General features: G+C 36.4%; 1 protein-coding gene across 7 annotated transcripts in view; it reads left to right on the top strand.

Annotated features, from left to right (window-relative positions):
• The window catches only part of BTBD10 (BTB domain containing 10), a 77,632-nt gene that overhangs the window by 12,696 nt on the left and 44,300 nt on the right, over window positions 1-20,636 (top strand). Inside the window, exons 2-3 of one of the 7 annotated variants that reach the window (XM_027578623.2) lie at window positions 10,339-10,569; window positions 11,262-11,419. The exons of 2 other annotated variants lie outside the window; for them this stretch is intronic. In XM_027578623.2, coding sequence (XP_027434424.1) covers window positions 11,319-11,419 — 101 coding nt within the window. In that variant the 5' untranslated portion in view covers window positions 10,339-10,569; window positions 11,262-11,318. Of the gene's footprint in view, window positions 1-3,063; window positions 3,207-10,338; window positions 10,570-11,261; window positions 11,420-16,357; window positions 16,733-20,636 lie in introns of those variants that run through there. 4 more of the 7 variants (XM_027578624.2, XM_027578625.2, XM_027578622.2 and 1 more) reach the window with 4 other exon arrangements.

Genomic DNA, 20,636 nt, shown 5'->3' with positions numbered 1-20,636 from the left:
AAACATGGATATAATTATATACTGTTCTTTTTTAAGACAAGCAACTAAGTTAAAGACTGTCCAAAAATCTTCATAATTTGTATTTTCACTCTACTAGTAGATTGTGTTAAATGTCCTTCACTTTCTTTCGTCTTCATTTAATTGAAATTGAAAAGATTTTGTAAAAGCTTACATACAAGTTGTACTAAGCTGTGGGAACACAAATATGAATTATACTTTGTTCTTGTCCTCAAGGATCTTACAGTTTAATGGGAGACATGTAGCAGAAACATTCTACCAATGCATAATGATGGGGTTTAGGACATGCTACCTGAAAATATGGCACCTTGGCATATTGAATACTTTAAGCTGAAGGAATTTGAGAAACAGCATGGACAGGATGGACTTTCTGACCTGCCCCTGAAGCAGGTCAGAAAACCCTTATGAGAGGTGTCCTCCCTTTACCCTGGGGAAAGGAGCATCCTTAGTTCTGAAGATGAAGAGACAGGAATCTGAGGAACAGGAACAGGCCTTGCTAGTAAGTTTCCCTCAGTTTGCTACACTTAGCTCATACTCTTACATCTTTCCAGGCTTTCTTTTTTTTTTTTTTTTTAAAGATTTTATTTATTTATTTGACAGAGAGAGACACAGCGAGAGCAGGAACACAAGCAGGGGGAGTGGAAGAGGGAGAAGCAGGCCTCCCGCGGAGCAGGGAGCCCGATGTGGGACTCGATCCCAGGACCCTGGGATCATGACCCGAGCCGAAGGCAGACGCTCAACGACTGAGCACCCACCCAGGCTTTCTACTCTTCATCAAATAAAAACAAGAGAACACTCAGATTTAATCATTTCTTCAGGTTTTCATTTCCTTATGAAGGCTCCCATGTCATATAAAACTTACATTAAATTAGTCATATGCCTTTCTTCTGTTAATCTGTCTTTTGTTACAAAGGTCCCAGTTGATAACTTAGAAGGGCAGAGGAAAAACGTATTTTTCCTCTTCTACAATATGTATTGACCATATTTAAGCAGTAAGAAACCAAAAACAAAACTACACTTAAGCAGTAAAATTAAACAGGGAAGAAATTTCTATAACAGTGCTTCCTCCAAATACTTTATTGTAGATCTCCCCTCCATATTATCATTATGCAAACAGCATGTGTTATATTCAAATAGTATAAGGAATACAATGAAAAGTCTCTCATTCCAGTCTTTCTGCAGAGGCAACTAGTCATAAGTTTTATGTGGTATTTATAGCCATTTTAAAAACATATGCACACATGGGTGATCACACATGGGTGGGTGATTATTTATTTTTAAAAGTAAGCTCTATGCTCAACATGGGGTTGAACTCACAACCTCAAGATCAAGAGTTGTATGCTCTACTGACTGAGCCAGCCAGGTGTCCTGTTTGTGTATATATTTAAAAAAAAAATACTGAAATACATAATGCACATTTGTACCTTGCTTTTTAGTATAACAGTATATCTTGGAATATTTTCCTTATTAGTGTATGTACTGTCTATCTCATTTTTACTGGTTTCATGATATTGTGCAGATTTTTAACCAATTTTTTAAAGATTTATTTATTTTTTTTGAGGGAGAGTGGGGAGGGGCAGAGGGACAGAATCTTCAAGCAGACTCCCCTCTGAGTGTGGGCCTTGATCTCCCCACCCATGAGATCATGACCTGAGCCAAAACCAAGAGTTGGACACTTAACTGACTGAGCCACCCAGGCACCCCTAACCAATTGTTTTTGATGAATATTTAGATTGATTCTAGGTTTTTGCTGTGACAAATCTGTGAAGTCAAGGAAAGAAAAGAGATGTATGCATCTTGTGTGTATGTGTGTGTGTTAGTATAGTAGTGTGTATAATTAGAACAGGGGCTGAGCAGAATCTTAAGGTTTTAGCATAACACATAGATAGAATGTATTGGACAATGTGGCAAACAGACTCTAAGGTGGTTCCTATCGTCCCTGCCTGCTGGTGTTCATGCCTTTGTGTAATCCCCTACCCCAGAGCATGAGCAAAATTGTGATTTTCTTTTTTAAGAATTTATTTATATATTTGTTTGTTTATTTCGGGGGGAGAGAGAGCAAGAGATTGAGAGAGAGAGTGCACAAGCAGGGGGAGGGAGAGGGAGAAACAGACTCCCCGCTGAGCAAGGAGCCCCATGTGGGACTCGATGAGCCGAAGGCAGACGCTTAACTGACTGAGTCACCCAGGTGTCCCGTGATTTCCTTTTAACCAAAAGAATGTATTAGGTGGCGCCTGGATGGCTCAGTTGTTGGGTGTCTGCCTTCGGCTCGGGTCATGATCCCAGGGTCCTGGGATTGAGCCCTGCATTGGGCTCCCTGCTCTGCGGGGGTCCTGCTTCTCCCTCTCCCACTCCCCTTGCTTGTGTTCCCTCTCTTGCTCTCTCTCTGTCAAATAAATAAACAAAATCTTAAAAAAAAAAAAGAATATATGAAGGGTAATGAGATGCTCCCTGATTACATTGCGTAAAACTCCATTTTGCTAGCTTGTTTGCTATCTCTCCATCATTAGTTTTGAATCCTACAACCATGAGGAAATGAATTGTTACAATCTCAGTAAGCTTGGAAGTGCATCTTTAGTTGAGCCTCCATATGAAGATCTAGTCATGGTTGACACCTTCATTGTGGTCTTGCAGAGGACCAAGCTAAACTATGCCAGATTCCTGACAACAGAAACTGAGAAAATATGTGTGTGTTGTTTTAAGCCATTGGGTTTGTGGTAATTTGTTATGTAGCAGGGAGGCTTTTCTCTCCAAAAGAGAGAAAATTTAAAAAATTTTAAGCTTGGATACAGCAAGAATATTATGATAAAAATAACTGAAGGAATTTTCACAGAGTCTTTAGAAACTAGGATGATTGGTTCTTCCATACATTAAAATTTACTTTTAAGCTAACAATGAAATAATTGTTTTCATTTAAGTACTTTAAAGACATAAGGTTTTGATTTAGCTCTTAAAACTGTTATTAGCAATTGTGTCAATACATAGCTCTTTGATGACCCTGAATAGTCTAAGGGTTTTGTTTGTTTGTTTTGTTTTGTGTTTTAGAGAGAGGGAGGGGCAGAGGGAGAGAGAGAATCTTAAGTAGGCTTCACGCCCAGCTTGGAGCCCTACCGGAGGCTCAATCTCATGCCCCGAAGTCAAGAGTTGGGCGTTGGACTGACTGCACCACCCAGGCACCCCTTTCTAAGGTATTTTTGATGTTAAGTAGAACAGGGAGGGTCAGTTCCCTGGAGAAATTAAGAAAATTCAAAATGAGTAGAAATATCCCTAATCATTCATCCCCTGCTCATATGTTGTGATTATTTTGAGTTTGTTTGGAACCAGGACATGGATGATAACCATATTCATCTTTTTTATTCCAACCATCTAACACATTATAGGTGTTCAATAAATGTTGAGCAACTACCTAGGAATTCTCATTGTCTTCTGTGATCTCAAAAGGCAAATAGAAGGTCATGAATGAGCTAATGAAATATTATGCAAATTTTGCTTTCAGTAGTCTACAATAGAAAGTCAGCAATGTCCCCAGCACTATGTTATTATATAAGGTTTCCTGACCCATCTGTTTTTTAAAACAATTTGATTGGCAGTTATAGGTAATAGATAAAATAATGGTAATGAGAACTGTGTTGTTTTCTTCACATTTAAGGAAATTGAGGGTTTGGAGGTTAAGAAGCTTATACAAAGTCATTACAACTAGTTGTATCTGATTCCAAAACCTTTTTGTCTTAATCACTTACTATTGTGGCAGAAGTAGAAAAGTTCCCACCAGTTTTCATTATCAAAAGTTTATGTGTATCTTATGGCAGTGGGAAGATACCTATTGATTAAGTATCCTTGGGATGGTAATGGGGGCAATATGATTTACGTTTTTTGATTAAAAATGTGTTTAAGTATGTCATGCTAATATGTTTGATAATTATAAGTATTAACCATCTCTACTTGTTTTTCTTTTTTCTTTTTAAATTTCTTTGTAAATTTACATCCAGTAAAATTCTCTGGTGTATAGGTCTTATGAATTATTTTTTTCTTTAACTCACAACCCTGAGATTAAGACCTGAGTTGGTATCAAGAGTCGGATGCTTAACTGACTGAGCCACCCAAGGTGCCCCCAGGTCTTACAAATTTTGACAAAGGCATACAGTTGCATAACTACCACCACCACAATCCAGATACAGAACAGTTCCATCAACTCCCCCGCCCCAAAATTAAATTGTGCTGTCCTTGGCTGTTCTGTTCTATATCCCTATCTTTCTGAGGATGTTATAGAAATGGAATCATCTGTATGCAGCCTTTGAGACTGTCTTCTTTAGCTTACCGTAACGCTTTTGAAATTGCATTTTGTTGAGTGTATCAGTAACTCCAATTTCTTAAATGTTGTATCATTAGATGCTGTCCTACCTGTGTCTACAGATTCGTTCATTTTTTCCCCTCAGTCTTTCTCTGTGTTCTTTGGATCGGATAATTTCTACTAATCTATTTTCAAGGTCCCTTATTTTTTTTTCTCATCTTGTCTGCTATTGTGCCCATCTAATTGCAATTTTCGTTTTAGTTCTTGCTCTTTTCAGCTAGAGCTGAATTTTTCATTTTTTGGTAGTTTTTCACTTCTCTATTGGGATTCCCTGTCTGCCAGTCACTAAGACCCCCTTCTTATTTTATTTTTTTATTTTTTATTTTTTTATTTTTATTTTTTTTAAAGATTTTATTTATTTATTTGACAGAGAGAGACACAGCGAGAGAGGGAACACAAGCAGGGGGAGTGGGAGGGGGAGAAGCAGGCTTCTCGCGGAGCAGGGAGCCCGATGCGGGGCTCTATCCCAGGACTCTGGGATCATGACCTGAGCTGAAGGCAGACGCTTAACGACTGAGCCACCCAGGCGCCCCCCGCTTCTTATTTTAGTTCTTTGAATATATTCCCTTAATTGTTTACATATAAGGTTTGAAGTCATCATTTGCTAAATCCTAAACCTGGACCTACTTGGAGTCATTTTCTATTGATTGCCTTTTACTTTATTATTTCTTTGTATCTCATCATTTTTGGCTGAAACCAGGGCATTGTAGTGTTCTCCTGAGCATTGGTTTTTTTGTTCTAGTGGTCCATTAACTTGCCTGGACTCAATCTGCAAACATTCTTTCTCAGGCAGTGTATACTGGCTGATTATCTGTGCTCAGTTCTTACTTCTTCCAGCTATTTGTTTTTCAGTTTGGTCTCTTGGGGAGCGGGTAGAGGAAAGTTCTCTTCCACCTGTGTAATTTGGTGGTTAGCCAAAAATTTGGGCTGAGATTACATTCAGATTCTGGAGCTCACCCTCTGTGTGGTTCCTCTACTTCTGGGTATTCCCTCTTAATTTCTAGCTCCTCTGCCGCTGACACCCTAAGCTAGTAAGGGCTTCAACTTTTGCTGCTTGGGCTTTGAATGGTTGGGGAATGCACTCAGTTTAAAAAACATCAAACTCATAGATCTTATGCCCTGCAGCTTTCAAGGGTAAATGCCTCTATTTTATTGCAGAGGCTACTTGGGGTCTCCCTTTCATACACGTGTAATTTAGCTGAGCAGATTTTATGCTCCAGTTTTGGGTCAGTACCTCTGTGTGGTTCTTTCATTCCCAGTATGTCTGACTTAAATTTCCAGCTGCACTTCCAGCTCTGAAGTGTTTTCTCTACTACTTTGAGCTGTATGCTGTCTGGTTTCCTTCGCCATATTTGTAGGGCATGGGAAGGGCACTCAGCATAAAAACTTCCCTCTGAACTCACAGTTCTGTTCCCTTTCAGAATACACTCTTCTTTCACTACTTTGTGCTTGGGACATTTGCCAGTGCTTTTAACCTGTAGTTTAAAAATATTTTATCCAGATACAAATCATTGTTATCTGCAAGGGGCTCACATGATCACTCACTTGGCTGCCTTTGCAGGAGGTTTCTTTTCGCCCCTCTGGTGTACTTTTCTTTTGAAAGTTGCTTCTACCTCTTCTTTTTCTTTCACAATTATCTGTAGAGTATTCACTCTCTCCAGCCTCTCCACTTCTTGATGTAGTTGAAATATCTTCTGCATATTTGGCTTTCTCTGCAGCTGAAGGCAGGCCTTGGCTCCTAGCCCTGGCATCACTCTGTGATTTTGTTCTTTTCATTGTTGTCCCTCTTACCTATCAGGTCTTTCTCTCCAGTAACCACCACACTTGAATTACTTCGTTTGCAAAGTTTGAGAGAGAAAAACAATTTCATGTTAATAGGAAAGAGCTCATATAATGACAGTAGTTAGAGTGAGATCTCAATAGGATGGACAAAGCCAAAGATGGCCGAAGTTAAAAAAAAAAAATGAAATCTGCTGGCAATAGGAGCAAACATATGAATTTCTGTGTACCTAGCTTGCTACATTGGAAAGAACATGGGCTTTCTGTTAGACGATTCTAATCTTAGCTCTAAAATCTCCTCATCTGTGAAACAGGATTATAATATTAGGTTGTTGTGAGATTTAAAAAGGAGAAAATTAAACTTCCTAGCTCATTGATACATAGTAAAGACGGAATAAATAGTTTCTATATGCTACCCTTTAATTAATTTATTTATTTTTAAAGATTTTATTTATTTATTTGACAGAGAGAGACATAGCGAGAGAAGGAACACAAGCTGGGGGAGAGGGAGAGGGAGAAGCAGGCTTCCCGCGGAGCAGGGAGCCCGGTGTGAGGCTCGATCCCAGGACCTTGGGATCACGACCTGAGCCGAAGGCAGACACTTTAACGACTGAGCCACCTAGGCTCCCCTATATGCTACCCTTTAAAAAAAAAAATCCTATGGATCATTGCCATTAATTAATACTACCTGGAAATAATATCCCAAAGGCCGCTTATTTATTTATTGTAGTCCTGAAGATTCTATTCCCCCATCTGCCCTTTTTAAGATAGTAATATCCAAGAGAAGAGAAGTTATCAATTGCCTTTTTCCTAGCTTTTGGCAGTCTCCCGAATGCATGTCCCTAGCCAATAGGCCAAGTTGTTCCAGCCTCTGTACAGATTATTTCTAAATTATTTAGAATTTAGGTTATTTCTGTCATACCTAAAAATAGCAATGAACTGTGACATGTTTTCTAAGAACTTTTGTTTCCAGTAATCCAGTAATTATTTTTTTGATGGTTACAAGATCCATACAATAATAAACTTTAGTTTGCCTTATATGAAGTAGACATTGGGGAGCCAAGAGTCATATTTTATTTTATTCTTTTTAAAGATTATTTATTTGAGAGAGTGAGAACAAGCATGCATGCGCACACACAAGCGGGGAGGGAGGTGGAGAGGTAGAGGGAGAAGGAGAAGCAGACTCCCCACTGAGCAGGGAGCTTGACAAGAGGTTTGATCCCAGGACCCTGGGATCATGACCTGAGCCGAAGGCAGACGCTTAACAACTGAGCCACCCAGGCACCCAGATAGATGTTAAAGTTGTAATGAAGGCAGCAGCCTTATGAATGAAAAGGGAGAGGGACGCCTGGGTGGCTCAGTTGGTTAAGCATCTGCCTTTGGCTCAGGTGGTGATTCCAGGGTCCAGGGATCAAGCCCTACATCCGGCTCCCCGTTGGGCAGGGGAGCCTGCCTCTCCTGCTCCCCCTGCTTATGCTCTCTCTGTCAAATGGGTAAATAAAATCTTAAAAAAAAAAGAGAGAGAGAAAAGGGAGAGAAGGAATCAAAAGAAAGGTTTGAAGTAGACTTGATGTTGGGAAGTAAGTCAAGGATGACTTCAGGGTTCTTAGTGGATAGAGATGACACTAGCTGATGTGGGAAGCCAAGATAGAGTCTGACATTGTTGAATTTGGGGTGCTTATTGAAGAATTCAGGTAGAGATCATGAAAACAGAGTGTAGGTAGTATATATAACCTGGTGTTCCCAACGGTTTGGTCCTCATGGTTTTGTCTTCTGTCCCCCTGGACCCAGCAAATGATGATGGAATCCTGAAGAACACCCAGACTTTAATGGGCATGAAAAGTTGGGGTAATAGTGCAACAACTATGTAAGTAGGAGAGAGACACAGGAGTAAGTGGTATATGGAACCTTTAATTGAAGTTTTTTTACCTTACTAGGGTGAGTTTTGGAGCACAGGAACAATGTCCAACTTACTTTAGCATCTTAAAATAGATTAGTAACTGTATTTGGTGTTCCATAAGTTCTTGAATGAATGAATGAAATAAAATATAATGTCACCAACTATGGTGCTGAGATTGGTTAAGATAGATTATTAGACATTTCAGGAGCAGCTCTTTCTGCCCATGGGTCCTGTCTCCATGCTTTAATAAAACCACCATATTGCACCAAAAAAAAAAATTATTAGACATTTCAAAATAGTGTATAATGTGTGACATTTGCCTTTTATCTATTTGTAGTTTTATCTGTAGCTTATTGATAACATTTGAAAATATAGGAGCACATATAGGCAAACACGGGAATATTTTTTCCAGGTATCTCAAAACGTGGAATTTCACTCGTTTTTATCATGTTTGTAGCCATGACTATTGGCAGTAAGGATTGGGGAGAAATCTTTCACATGGTGATACCCAAGTTTTAATGACAAATGAAATGTAAATATGATTTTCCAGTTGACCTTTTTGATAGCTTTCATCTGAAATTCTTTACTTTCTTGTGTCTAGCTGTAAAATACGTGCTTATTAATTTTAATAGGATTGATTAGTAAGCCATACTGGTATTTCCTTTCTGCTAGATACATGGTACCCACTGTAAAATGCTGGAAAATGTGGATCTGAATTTACCTTATGCATTCTTTGTGGTTGTATTTTTTTAGTCACTTCCTCCTGTGGTTTAGGATCATTCTTCTCTCACTGGACATCTTTGGATATCCATAGAGGGTGTGCCTTATAATAGTTAAGCGTTAGGAGGAGATAAAATGCTCTTGTAAAGAAATGTTAATGCCTGAAATAGCTTACTGGAAGACCTATAAAGTAAGGAAAAAATGTTCTAAATCTCATTCTACACGTGCTAAGCCTCTCTACATTTTTCTTTTTCCTTTTTATCAATTTTTCTTTTTTTTTTAAAAGATTTTTTATTTATTTGACAGAGAGCGAGAGAGACAGCGAGAGAGGGAACACAAGCAGGGGGAGTGGGAGAGGGAGAAGCAGGCTTCCCACTGAGCAGGGAGCCTGATGCAGGGCTCCTTCCCAGGACCCTGGGATCATGACCTGAGCCAAAGGCAGACGCTTAAACCAACTGAGCCACCCAGGCACACCGACTCGGACGTCTGAAGAGTTTCTTATTTTAGTAAATACATTTTAATTTTTATAATTAAAAACTGAAGTGAGATTGAGATTTTTTGTTTTTAAAATAATTTTATAGTTTTTATGTTTATCTGATATCTGATTGATTTTAATTACTCAGTGATCCTTAAAGAAACAGGTCTCCTTTTCCAGGAGCATTCGGCAAATAAACTGTGTGGCATTTGCTGGCTATTTGAGTTAGCCATTGTACCATTCTCCCCCTTCCCCTTTTCTGTTTTTTTTTTTTTAAGTTTATTTATTTAAGTAATCTCTAAACCCAGTGTGGGGCTCTAACTCATGACCCCGAGATCAAGAGTCTCATGCTCTTCCAGTTGAGCCAGCCAGGTGCCCCCCTTTGCTATTATTTTGATAGACCATTGATCTTATATATTTATATATTTATTATATTAAAGTGTTCACTTATTTGTAAGATTTTCTTTTTTTTTTTTTTTAAGATTTTATTTATTTGACAGAGAGGGGGAGAGAGGCAGCGAGAGAGGGAACACAAGCAGGGGGAGTGGGAGAGGAAGAAGCAGGCTCCCCGCCGAGCAAGGAGCCTGATAGGGGGCTCGATGCCAGGACCCTGGGACCATGACCTGAGCCGAAGGCAGATGCTTAACGACTGAGCCACCCAGGTGCCCCTATTGTAAGATTTTCAGTTGTTTTTGGAAAGAAAGTACTAATTAACTATGAAGAAAAAATTACCAGATAGCAAAACAGTTTCTCCAAAGTGGAAATATTTTTTTATTTTTTATGTTCTTTATGGAAGTATTTCTTTTTTATGAGCTCTGAGATAAACTCACAATTTTAATAAGTTTACCTTTGGCATTTTTTGTGAGATTGTACTGGAATTTTTTATGAAACTCAGTAAGTATAGAATTTTCCCAGTTCTGGATTCCTTTTGACTTTTATGCATAACTCCCCCACCCTTCCCTCTATCAAATCCATCTTAGAAAAGTGTATAGAAAGCATACAGAATGGGTGTCAGGAAACCTGGGCTCTGGTACAAATTATAGAACTTTGTTCTAATTGTTTTACCTCATTTGGTTTTTCTTTTGGTGTTTGCAGTCTCTGAACATCAAATTTCATCTATTTCCAAACAAAATATTCCAGCCTGAGCATTTTTCAAGATCAAGACTTGATTCTGTATTTTAAATTCTCACTGTTCTTTATAATCCTGCCATTTGCCAACATTGTGACCATTGACAAAGTTACTAAACTACTGAGACTGTTTTCTGTTTGTGGTGATTGTGAAGATTAAATTGGATAGTGGAATATACTTCAAAATACTTAGTTCAGGTATTGTGTAAAGCTGTTAGTTTTCTTATAATTTTATGACTATAATAGAAATAACAGTCACAAGTCTCATAAAAAGTCATGAAGTATATGAATCAGATCAATACAATATTTTTGTGGTAATTACAACATAAGGAAACATCATGATGTTACAGTCGTTTATTTTTAAGCCCACACTAAGTTTCTATTCAGGGTCTTTTAACTTGATTAAAGAAATAACAACTTTGTTACTTGGTTTTACTAGATCCTTTGTTAAGCATCTTAAAAAACTTTTAGTAATTAAATGTATTCCAGGTGAAATTTTGTCTGAAAGAATAATTCTGTGGAATTGTTCTGCCTTTTTTGTTTCAATATTAATGTTTGGAAGCATGAGATACCCAGATGGCAGCTAAGGATATTTAGTATATGTGCTGCCGAAGTGAGCACGGCAGCTAAGGATATTTAAATATAAATGGCACTCTATTAAACTGATGCATAGAGAGTAGCAGGTTTAATAGAAGAATCAGATGAAAAGTACCTAAAAAGACTTCTGGTGTTTATTTTAATCTCATTTGTGGCCTTTTTTATGTCTAGCATTTTATAATCCTGTTCATCACTTTAAAAATATGTCACAGTAATGCCAAAGTATGTAAAATTCTTGACTATTTTATTTTGCGTGGAATAGATTTAAAGGTCAACACTACTCTTTTATGTAGGTTATGGGTGCTACATATGTGCTTTCAGAGCAGTAGTGTGAGGAAGCTTGAAGTGGGATGGCAGGACGGCCTCATCCTTATGACAGTAACTCCAGTGATCCAGAGAATTGGGATCGGAAATTGCATAGTAGACCTCGTAAACTTTATAAACATTCAAGGTAGGTAGAAAATATGTATTTCACATATCAAAGCTCTGATAAAATTGACTTTTATAAAGAATCAAACTGCATTTGGTTGTGGCAAGTCCTGTCAGAGGATGGGGGCTGGTTTACAAAAAATAATGGATGTTTGCATTTCTCCTTAAACTTTTATAGAAACATTTCTTTTTAATCTTTTTATATTTGTATTTATTTGAATTTTTGTTTCTGTTTCTAAATAATGTTAAAATCTCCTTAGTTGACCCCATGAATAAATGCTGTAATTAGACTGTGAACTCTGGCAAGACAGGTTAGTTCTTTGTATTTAAAACTCTCTAATCAGAATTTTTGTTTTCTAAATACATTGTGTGTGTAGATTATACATAATTTACAGGCTATGTCCTATTGTCTTGTCATCCTAATACTAATGGGAAAATCAGTCTTTCTGCAGTGATTCTACTGGTTCATTTAAAGTTTGATGCATTAAATGAAATTCATCTCAAAAATTTCTGCCCATTTATATATTATGTGTAAAGCTTTCATTTTGTACTGCATGACTTAGTGAGGAATACCTCATATAGAATGCTTTATGATTTGATATTTTAAGGTGTTAATTAGCAGCTCATAAACCTTACACATTACAGGTATGTAAGCATGTTTTCATAGAGTATGTGCTTTTGTAAATATTTACTTAGGGGATATTATCAAACATTTAATGTATTTGAGTGTAAAATTCTCCTAATCACCGATAACTGTTACCAGATTTCTTAAAAAAAAACAAACAAAAAAAAAACAAAACATGCTGTGATACTGAAATCCTTTTTGTAATTTTAAAGAAATAATTCAGGTGCTCTTAAACTATATACTACAGCTAGAAAGTATGAGTAACTGGTACTTTTTAAGTCTCCTGACAAGATGTCTATCTTTATTGTGGACTTTTAATGTGGTGAGGTCTAGAGTGAAAAAGTTAAGTTGACTTAATTATAAGTACACAACAATGATATGAGTGTTTTTGGTTTATTTGTTCATTTTTGTGGTGTGTGTGTATGTGTGCTTTAGCTGGTGCTCTAGTACTTTTTCTCCATCCTGCTTATTATATGGATAATTATTTTGTCTTTGAGATTAAAGAGATACTAGTTTTATCTCATTAAGTGTGGGATATTTTTATCTGCTATGTTGTATACATTTTTCCAGGCTAATTCTGTTATCCTTCTTAGTTCTTAATATTTTTCTGCCAATGTACAGTACTGTATTATAAATGAAGAGATGAAAGGTCAAAATAAGCTGTTATTTGCTTTATGAAAGATAAATGCATCAATGAGGAAAACTAATAGTACTTTTTCATTCCTGTTGTTTCATTTCAAAAATAACAAACATCATAGCTCTTCCTACTATCTGTAACATCAGTAACTTTTTGGTGCTCTTCTCAGGCAGACTATAGCACTATTGGTTGTTTAAGTGAAAAATATTAAAGAGAAATAGAAAATAAATACCAGTATATTATTTGTTTTTAATGGAAAGATCATGAAATCCTTTGATTTTTTTATTTTATTTTATTTATTTGACAGAGAGCACAAGCAGGGGGGAGCGGAAGGCAGAGGGAGTGGGAGAAGCCGGCTCCCTGCTGAGCAGAGAGGGGAGCCCCCCTATGAGTATTGATCCCAGGATGCTGACATCATGACCTGAGCTGAAGGCAGACGTTTAACCGCTTAACCGACTGAGCCACCCAGGCGCCGCCTTTGAGCTTATTTTAACCTCATTCATGGAAATTCTGCCCAAGAGAAAATAGCTTATTTTTAGAGACCTCTTGTTCTTATGCACTGAGCATACTTCAAAAATATATGCAGTTTGACTTTTAAAAAATGGTATTCTTTGAGTTCATACTAAAATAATTGGGAAGTTTTATTTTATTTTTTTAAAGATTTTATTTATTTATTTGGCAGAGAGAGATAGCGAGAGAGGGAACACAGCAGGAGGAGTGGGAGAGGGAGAAGCAGGCTTCCCGCGGAGCAGGGAGCCCGATGTGGGGCTCGATCCCAGGACCCCGGGATCATGACCTGAGCCGAAGGCAGACGCTTAACGACTGAGCCACCCAGGCGCCCAATAATTGGGAAGTTTTAAAAACTAACAACCAACAAGTATTGTTGAGATACTGTGCTCAGTTCAGGAGAGATTCAGAAGTTTTTGTCAGGGTACCATCATGGAATGCTTAAAATCCACTGATGGAACAATTAGAGGACAACAGGGCACCAAACTGTGGTAGGGAGTTGTAGTAAAATTAGAGTTCAAAGAAGGAATCAGTATCAACTGAGTAATAATGAGACTTGAGCTAATCCTTGAATGATTAGGTAGATTGATGGACATTCCTGCCAGGGACTTTCTGGAGGTAACCTTGACTAGATTTGAAGGTGGAGCTCTATGAATAGTATTACTTTCCCCAATTGACATATGAAAAAAAATGAGGTTAATAAACTTGCCCAAGACCATGCAATTTCTCAATGGCAAACCTAAAATTTATAAACAAGTTTCTCATTCTTTTTATTTTTGACATTTGCAATAACTTTGGTTTATGGTACATTTTAAATACAAATAAAGTAGAGAAAACAGGTATAATAAACCCCTCTGTACCCATCTTTCAGCTTAAATTATATCAACTCACATGGCTAGTTGTGTTTCATCTGTGCTTCTCCCTACTCATCCTTTTTTTGGATCTTGTGTATTTTATTTAGGGATATTTGAGCAAAAGAAAGCCAGACTAAACACTGGCTTAAGTTAGAGGTTTATTTTTCTTGTATGTAAGTTCGCAGATAGGTAATGCAGGATGTGGATTTAGTGGCTTAAGGTTGTTAGGATCAAAAATTTCTGATTTTCTTGGCTTTTTCTCATGGTCGCAAGATGGCTTACTGTAGCTCCAGCCATCATGTCCACCTTCCAGACAAGAATGAGGTAGAAGGGAGAAGGGGACAGTGAGAAAGGGGTTTCATTTATATTAGGGAATCAAATTTTCTCAGAAATTTCCAGCAGGCATCTGCTTGTACATCATTGGCTAGAACCATGTCATATGGTCCTCTCCGGGTCATAGAGGCTAAGAAATGAGGTGGGCACATCAAACAGAGTTAGGGATTTTAATTTATAAAAAGCAAATGTCTCAATCTGTTGAGGCTGCTATAAGAGAATACCATAGATCGGGTGGCTTATAAACAAATTTACTTAACATGGTTCTGGAGGCTAGAGAGTCTAAGTTCAGGGTGCTGGCACATTTGATATCTGGTAAGGGCTTGCTTCCTTGTTCAGACAACTGTCTTTTTGCTGTGTCTTCACATGGTGAAGGGGCTAGCAATCTCTCTGGGGTCTTTTTTATAAAGTACTAATCCAGTTTGTGAAGGCTTTGCCCTCAAGACCTAATTACCTCCTCACCTCCAACTACCATCACATTGGGGGAATACATTTCAATATATGAATTTTGGGAGGACACAGACATTTAGTCTTTAGCAGTAAAGAGATAAGCATATTTTATTGGTTCAGTTTTTGTGCATAATTTTAAAAAGTTGTCTTGTATAAATTTATATTTTGTTCTATTCACATTTTAGAATTGCCTGCATTTTCAGATTTTTTCTTTTTTTTTTTTTCCTCCCACTTTTCCTTACTGGGAAGGATAAAACTCAATTTCTTGAATTCTAAAAATGATAATAATAGTTACTATATATGTGTGCTTACCATTGAGGTTTGAGGGTTTGGTGGGCATTGGTAACGTTTCATTTCCATCTAATAAACTTTAAGGTACTTTTCTGAATTTTCTTTTGAATGTAGATTTGGTATGTATAGCACTGTGATATAAAAAACAAGACAAGGAAGCTAATCTCAACATGGATGGACTTCAGAGTGCCTATGTTCCCTGTGGCTTAATAAGCAAGTGCATACAAATAAATTAGTTAAAAAATTACTGAACTGGGGCACTGGGGTGGCTCAGTCGTTAAGCGTCTGCCTTTGGCTCAGGTCATGGTCCCAGGGTCCTGGGATCGAGTCCCGCATCGGGCTCCCTGCTGGGTGGGGAGCCTGCTTCTCCATCTCCCACTCCCTCTGCTTGTGTTCCCTCTCTCACTGTCTCTCTCTCTCTCTGTCAAATAAATAAAATCTTTAAAAATAAATAAATAAATAAAAAATTACTGAACTTTGTTTCTTTCTAAGTAGTTGTATAGTTAATACTTGTATAGAGGAGTTTGTAGTTTGCTAAGAGGTTAAATATCATTTCGGTTGAAGTGTGTTCGGCCTGAATTGCAACAACTTTCTTTAAATTATAAATTATGAGTTTTTGCTACTTAAAAAGGGAAAAAGAAAGCACCTTTTCTGTACAACATCAAAATGGCTAGATTGACAATATGCTTAAAAGCTCCCGAATATTTGAATTGGGTTGAATACAACTATTTAAAACTCAGATCTGCAGTCTGCTTAGGTTACTAAAGATAAACGCATCATACATTCAATATCAGACTTTGCCGCAAGGTTTCATTCCCACATACAAGTACGCATGCTCCTTTCTTCTGAGACTGCGTGAAGACTGAGCTTCACAGTTTCCTTTTTAAGTCACTTCGTTGTCCCAGCAGTAGTTTAGAAATAGAAAAGTTTGGTTGCTTTAAAGAATAGTTCTTGAATGGATTTTTAAAGTACAATATTTTTTTCTTTGGTTTTTAAGGAGAAGCTTTACTGCCTAGAATGGGTACACAATAAAATATTGAAAGGAAAAAAAGAAAGTTAGATGTATCCTAGTTTTCTAAAACCTGGCAGGCTGGCATAGCTAGAATTAGCATTACAGATGGCATTTGGCAACACAGCTACATATCACTAAGCCCTCATCTCCTGAGTTTTCTTCAGCCTGTCTATCAATTACAATATCCAATCGCTGCACAGAGATGGAGAAATGGGATGATCACAGCTCACACGATGCTGTTTGGTTAGAAACGTCAGTGCTGCACAACCCACGGCTGAGTCAGTGTCTGTGAGAAAATGAACTGAATTAATATATAGAGGGGGTTGTATCTCTGAACATTTACAGCCTAAATAACCGCAATAGCATTATTACACAGTAGAGGGAGGAAAGCTGGAGGAAGTCTATGGACAGGGGAGGTAGGGGGAGACTGGGAAATTTTCTGATTGTTCAGAGGAATCTTGAAGATGATGGAAATATCAGATGTGCTAAAGTTTCCTAGTAATGCCCAAGGATGCTGATCTGGCTTTCAGTGCTGCATTGTTTGAAAAAGCAGAGTCCCTTTATACTCTGATTTCAGAATTTTTTTCTTGTTTTTGTGTGTCTACCTTGGCATATACTAAAGTAAGGTGTGTATTCATTTATTACATGATATCACTGGGTTATAATTCTATACATCTATGAATATGAGAGAGATTGAGAAAGATATGTTTGGCCTTTGTTTCATTATGATCATTTACTTTTCTGGATGAAAAAGATCATATGTCTTGATTGTCAGCTAAATGGCAAGTTATTTAAAATAAATGGAGTGTGTTTTTATTGTTTTCATGGGTTTGATGCTTTGTTTTTTATTTCATTTAAAGTCTTAGAATCTTCATGTAACTTGAGAATGCATTATGTTTGGTATTGTTTTTTATGAATATCATAAACAATTCAAGGCAAGAATAATTTAAAATATTTTTAATATATTTGAAAATTAAATTCAAGATAGACAAATGAAATCGTTGAAATAATTTTCTAAAAAGAGGGTAAATGTATTTTTATTTTTGGATGAATTAATGATTAGCTGAACCAGTTATATGCAGTAGTATTTTACAGAATTGAATATATTTGAATGATAAATTTTAACTGGTTAAAATGACTTTTTTTCTAGTCTCTTAGAACATAGACTCTGAATAGATGATCTGGATGCTGCCATTGAACTAGAGAGTAAATCAGATAAGTTTTTGGATTATTGCAAAATGATTTTCAACCAGGGAGAATTTCTAAATATAATTGTTCTTGCTGTGAGATCTTAAATCTTAACAGGTAGCATTGGTTACTTTATTTGGAAATTTTAGCTGAATATTAAACACCTCGGCTATTTTTTTTCTTTTGTCTTCATTATTCCTGTCCTATGGACCCTTCATTTTGTAGGGATTTGGGGGGATATACATCTTAAAATTTATTTTTAATGTTTTTAAATAGTTCATAAGAGCCTTTCCTCGAAATGGCAGGAAGTTCTTGTGATTTCCCCCATTTAATTTCTAGAAGTTCAAATGGTCATCTTAATGGTTGTCACAACTTATTTATATGTTTAGGCTAGCTAGTGGTATCTTGTATTGGCTTTTTTTGTGGTTTGGTGTCCAGAAATGTTTTTCTAAGCTTGTTTTAGTAATAGAGTTATAAAAGCAGAAATCTCAAGCTCGACCTTTTTGTCTTATACTTGATAGAATATTTTTCTCTGGTTTTGCTGGTTCTTTTAAAATAATAATGCCTGTGTTATTGTAAAAGTAATACATATTCATTATGGATTTGATAAATACAGAAAGCACATAGAAGAAAACAAAAATGTTAAAGTATTTTTCTTTTGATCATAGCTTAAATATTTTTGCATATAACCTATTTTTTGTGTATCTATAAAAATATAAAATCACACATATATTTAAAAGTGGTTTTGAAATATTATTACTGTATGTACTGTTACATAACCCATTTTTTTACACTTAATCATGAACATCCCCTGTCATGAAATAGTCTTCTATACCATAATTCTTAAGAACTGTGTAGTGTTTTATGTGTATATATTTTGTAATTTGCCAATTTGAGTTTTCCTGATTTTTGTTTAAAGATTAGCATGATTCCACAGGATACATTTCTCTAAAAAAGGAAGAATGTCTTAGAGAGTTAAGTAAAAATGTAATTTTGATATTTTTTCGGACAGAGAAGGATTCTTAGTGTGACTACACAATAAACTCTTTAAAGATATGCACTACTTTTAAAATAAAGCAAATAGCTAAGATCGCCATAATAAAATATAGAAAAGAAATCTTTATAACAATTAGGAAAGCAATGAGCTGAGACTTTTAAAAAATGCTAAGACCAACCAAAAGGGTATCTTATATTACATTTAAAAAGGTAATCAAGGAAAGTGTAAGAATAATAATGCCTGACAATGAAGGAAGAAAAAAATCCCTCAGCTCTTACTTAGAAGCTTCTTTGTTAGAGAGGAAGAGCAAACCACCACCAATAATAACAATAAAGCAAACATTGCTGTGAAGGACATAAAAATCAACAGGGGTATAGTGATGATATTAACTAGATAGTTAAATGAGTTATCTTCTGGGTCAGTTGAAACATCTTACATTTATAAAAGGAACTGCCTGTAAAATTTTAAACTTATTGGTATTATTTGTGATTTCTAATGATTTTAGGAGAATACCAGGAGTACTAAAGATGGAGGATTCTAGGTCTGATTTTGAGAAAAATAGATTTTAGAACAAAAAATGAAAAAGATAGTTTATGACTAACTTGAAGAAAAATAGTTTAAAAATGATCCAGAATGGGTTTGCTAAAAATAGATTGTCAGAGCCATTTTCTGATGCAATTGGTAGACTAGTAGCAATATAATGTATTTGGACTTAAGCTTAGTTTTTAGTAAAGTCTATTTTTAAATTCTTGGGTGTATGGTGAAGGAAAAAATGAGTTAACGGTAAGTTGTTTGTGTTAACCGACACAATTTTGATTTTGAATGACCCTACCCAAAGATTATTGCTCTTGGAAGGTGGCTTTGTTCTTTGCTTTGTCTCATTGCACATCTGGAGAAGGCAAATTATTAAATTTATAGGGGACAATGAAGAAAGAAGGATAGGAAATGATAAACTAAATGATCTAAAATGACCTCTGAGTTTGTATTGTTGGACTAAATTTAAATGAATACTTTTTGTGAGATACATAAGGCCTGAAAAACACTAATATACATTAAGTTAGCATGGCTTTACAACATCACACAGGAAAAAGACCTGGCTGGGGGTGTTTTTTGGCAGTAAATTTGATAGAAAACAAAAGTACAATATGGCTGCCATCATTCCATTTTCTCACCCACCCTCCCTGCTTTAAAAAAAAAAAAATCACAATGGAAAAGGCTAGAGCCACTCTACTGTACACCAAAGTATTATTGTCTTTAGTTCTGTGTATATTCAAAGGAAGGATGTGAAGAAGTTGGAAATCTTGTAAGCTTAAGGAACTGATTAGAGGTCTTGGGGGCAGCTCTGATTGATATTAAGGAATCTCATTATAAGAGGCATCTTCAAATATGTGAAGAGTCACCTCCTGGAAATGACACCAAACTTGGTTTGAGTCAGACTTGTTTGAGGTTGAAAGCATGAGCTCTGAAATTGAACTACTTAGTTCACATCTCAGACCTGCCATTTAATTTGCTATCTGATTTTAGGCGAGTTCCTTAGCCTCTAAGCTTCTGTTTTTCTCAACTGGGAATGGTTTTGGGGATTAAATGAAAATATATGTAAAATGCTCAGAATTGTACCTGGCATGTATTAAATGCTCAGATCTTAGTGTTGTTGTTATTATTGTTATTTGGCCCTAGCAGATAGAACTAGGCAGTGGTTCTCAACTAGAGGTGTGATTTTTGCCCCTCTTTGGGCTTTGGCAATGTCTGAGGACATTTTTGGTTAATGACTGGGAGGAGAGAGTACTACTAGTATCTAGTGGGTGGAGGCCAGAGGTGCTGCTAAACATCCTACAATGCACAGGACAGCTTCCCATAACAAATAATTAACTGGTCCAAAACCCTGAACTAGGGTCAGATGACACGGTTTAATTAAGCTTTAATGTTAAGAAAAATTGTCTTAAGAGTTAGAGCTTTCCAAAGATTGAACAGAACTGTTAAAAAGAAAAAAACCAAGTTACCCTTCCCTGTCATTAACAGCAATAGGTCTGCCAATTCATGGGGACTTGATAGATGAGATTCAGAAATTGGATAGGTGTTAGGATTACATGTTCTAAAAGGGTTTTCCTAAACTTAGATTCTGTGTTTCTATGAGTATTTCTTGGGATACTTAGGTATATTGAATGACCAGTATCAAAGGGTTTCTGATACAAATTCTTTCATTCTTTATCAATCTAATTTAGTTTAGCAGAGTAGTTTAGATTTTTAATTTTAATTGTTTTATTGCTTAAAACTTTAGTATGAGAATAGAGGAGGGAATTTAATGGAATAAGTCAGTTTGTGTTTTTAAAAGGCCATTTGGAAAT

The sequence above is a fragment of the Zalophus californianus genome, chromosome 11 (assembly GCF_009762305.2).
Source record: "Zalophus californianus isolate mZalCal1 chromosome 11, mZalCal1.pri.v2, whole genome shotgun sequence".
NCBI classification, from domain to species: Eukaryota; Metazoa; Chordata; class Mammalia; order Carnivora; family Otariidae; genus Zalophus; species Zalophus californianus.
The sequence above is the reverse complement of the archived record's forward strand: the minus strand, read 5'-3'. Positions and strand labels throughout refer to the sequence as shown.